The sequence below is a fragment of the Amphiura filiformis genome, chromosome 14 (genome assembly GCF_039555335.1).
Source record: "Amphiura filiformis chromosome 14, Afil_fr2py, whole genome shotgun sequence".
Lineage (NCBI taxonomy): Eukaryota > Metazoa > Echinodermata > Ophiuroidea > Amphilepidida > Amphiuridae > Amphiura > Amphiura filiformis.
In genome coordinates this window covers 54,868,208-54,870,382 of record NC_092641.1, presented here as the reverse complement: position 1 = coordinate 54,870,382, position 2,175 = coordinate 54,868,208, and the positions used below count along the sequence as shown (strand labels likewise).

Sequence of the window (2,175 nt, the reverse complement as noted above, 5' to 3'; positions counted from 1 at the left end):
CTCTTTTTAAAACAAAAAAAAATGTGACAGGTTGTTGACACGTTAATTAAACTCCTCAACAAAAGTTGGAATTTTTTTCAAGTATCTATATCTCAGATTATTTGTGCATGTTGTATCGTATTGCATATCACTGGATAGCTACACTATTCCCCTTTACAATGACACCACATTTGAAACAATCACTTTTTTTACGCCTGAGTACACGTCTTGTGAATGCAGTGGGTCTACAACCGAATGTGCCATATTGACCAATATTCTGTGCAGCAAGCTGCAATCCCTGATCTCCACAATCCGGGACCTAATGTAAACCTCCAAGATGACAACGATCGCTCCTACAGATCAACAACTATAGGAGTAAAGAGAATGGAATGACCTGCCATCACCCCAGACCTCAATCCGATTGAAAACTTGTGAGACCAGCTTAGTCGTGCTGTGCGTGCCAGAGTAGCCAATGCAAGCACAGTGAATGACCTGCGACGAATTATGGTTAAAGAATGGAATACCGTTCCACAGCAACGTGTGACTAGGTTGGTGAGCAGCATGAGGAGGAGCGAGGTGCCTGGTTGTTTTGGCTGCGTATGATTTTTCCACCCACTATTGAGGTTAGTGACTAGTGTTATTTGAGCACCGAATAATGGTCAATTTGGCACATTCTGTTTGTGACCCCCTACATTCACAAGACAGCCGTGAAAAAATGATTGTGTCAAATGTAGTGTCATTGTAAACGAAAATAACGTAGCTACACAATATGAACACAAATACTGATAATAATATATCACAAATAATCTGAGATATATAGATGCTTGAAAAAACTTTCGTTAAGGAGTTTAGTATAAACTTTATAAAATTGTATCGAGAAAGTACAAATTTAAACAAAGTTCTCACGACTTACGTTGTGGAGGTTGGTGGCCTGCGACCAGCATCCACTGGTCTTCAATGCCGACTGATGTTTTGGTTGGTAGCGGGAAATTGGGTCATCTGACCGGAAGTAGCAACTGATGTTGACCTCCGACGGTCAGATGAATGGATGACCGAGTCATAGGTGGGTGGAAGGTGGTGGCGCCCCTTGTCTCTGTTCAGATCACTCTCATTGCGTTTAATTTGTATAGCTTCCTTGACGCCTCTGCGAAACCAGTTCTCTTCCCTGTCCAGAATTTTGACCCCTTCCCAATCAATAGAGTGGGCGGAGCCAGAAACATGTTCATTGACTGGGGATGATGGCGTTTTCCCATGTTCGACGAGTCGCGTCCTAAGTGAGCGGGCACTCTCACCGATGTACGATGAAGTACAGTCACCACAGGGGATGTGGTACACCACACCACACTTATCCAGTTTATCCGTCTTGTCCTTAGTATTGACTAAAACAGATCTGATGGTGTTCGTTGGTTTAATGTGGGTGATGATACCATTAGACCGTAGCAACCGCTGAATGGACTCCGATAGTCCCGGAATGTAAGGGATGGAGACACTCCCCTTAGGTTGACTTGATTGATTCTTGGACTGAGGTTTGGGTTCCCGTTTCTTTCTGGCAGTAACCCAGCTCCAATCTTCATAGCCACAAATGGCCAGAGATCTACGAACCTTGTCAAGTTCTTGTGTTCGCTCTTCCTCCTTGGTGACAATGGAATTAGCGCGGTCACATAAGGTGCGAATTACTCCAAGTTTGTTTTGCAGTGGATGGTTGGACGCGAAACCCAGATACTGGTCCGTATGTGTTGGTTTACGGTACACTTTGAAGCTCAAATTGCCCACATCATCTCGCGACACAGATACATCAAGCATCGGTAAGCAGCCTTCCGACTCTTTGTCCAAGGTAAACTTGATGGCATGATGTTGGTTGTTGATGTGCTCAGTAAACTCGTCGATCAAGTTCTTATCGATGATCACCAGGGTATCATCCACGAAACGACCCCAAAATTTTGGGGGGCTGTGAAACGACGCGAGGGCCTTCTGTTCGAAATCCTCCATAAAAAGATTTGCTACAATCGGGGATACCGGGATTGTTAAAATTGTTTATAACATTTAGAAAAGAATTGCACAAGAATAATTAGAATCAAAGCCAAAAAACAATGTGCGGTATCACAATCGAAGAGCGTTTTTCCAAAACTCACTCAGTCCACCACCACCATGTTCCTCATTTACTAATACTTGGTTGCAGGTAAACAGGGAGCATGG

General features: G+C 43.7%; 1 protein-coding gene across 1 annotated transcript; it reads right to left on the bottom strand.

Annotated features, from left to right (window-relative positions):
- Positions 1 to 933: 933 nt before the first annotated feature.
- On the bottom strand, positions 934 to 1,968 carry LOC140169508 (uncharacterized). The gene has a single exon (XM_072192770.1). It carries the CDS (start codon positions 1,966 to 1,968, stop codon positions 934 to 936), a length of 1,035 nt encoding a protein of 344 aa, XP_072048871.1.
- Between the last annotated feature and the right edge of the window lie 207 nt (positions 1,969 to 2,175).

Coding starts and splice junctions, on each gene's coding strand:
- LOC140169508 (XM_072192770.1), bottom strand. CDS start 1,968: ATGGAGGATTTCGAACAGAAGGCCCTCGCGTCGTTTCACAGCCCCCCA.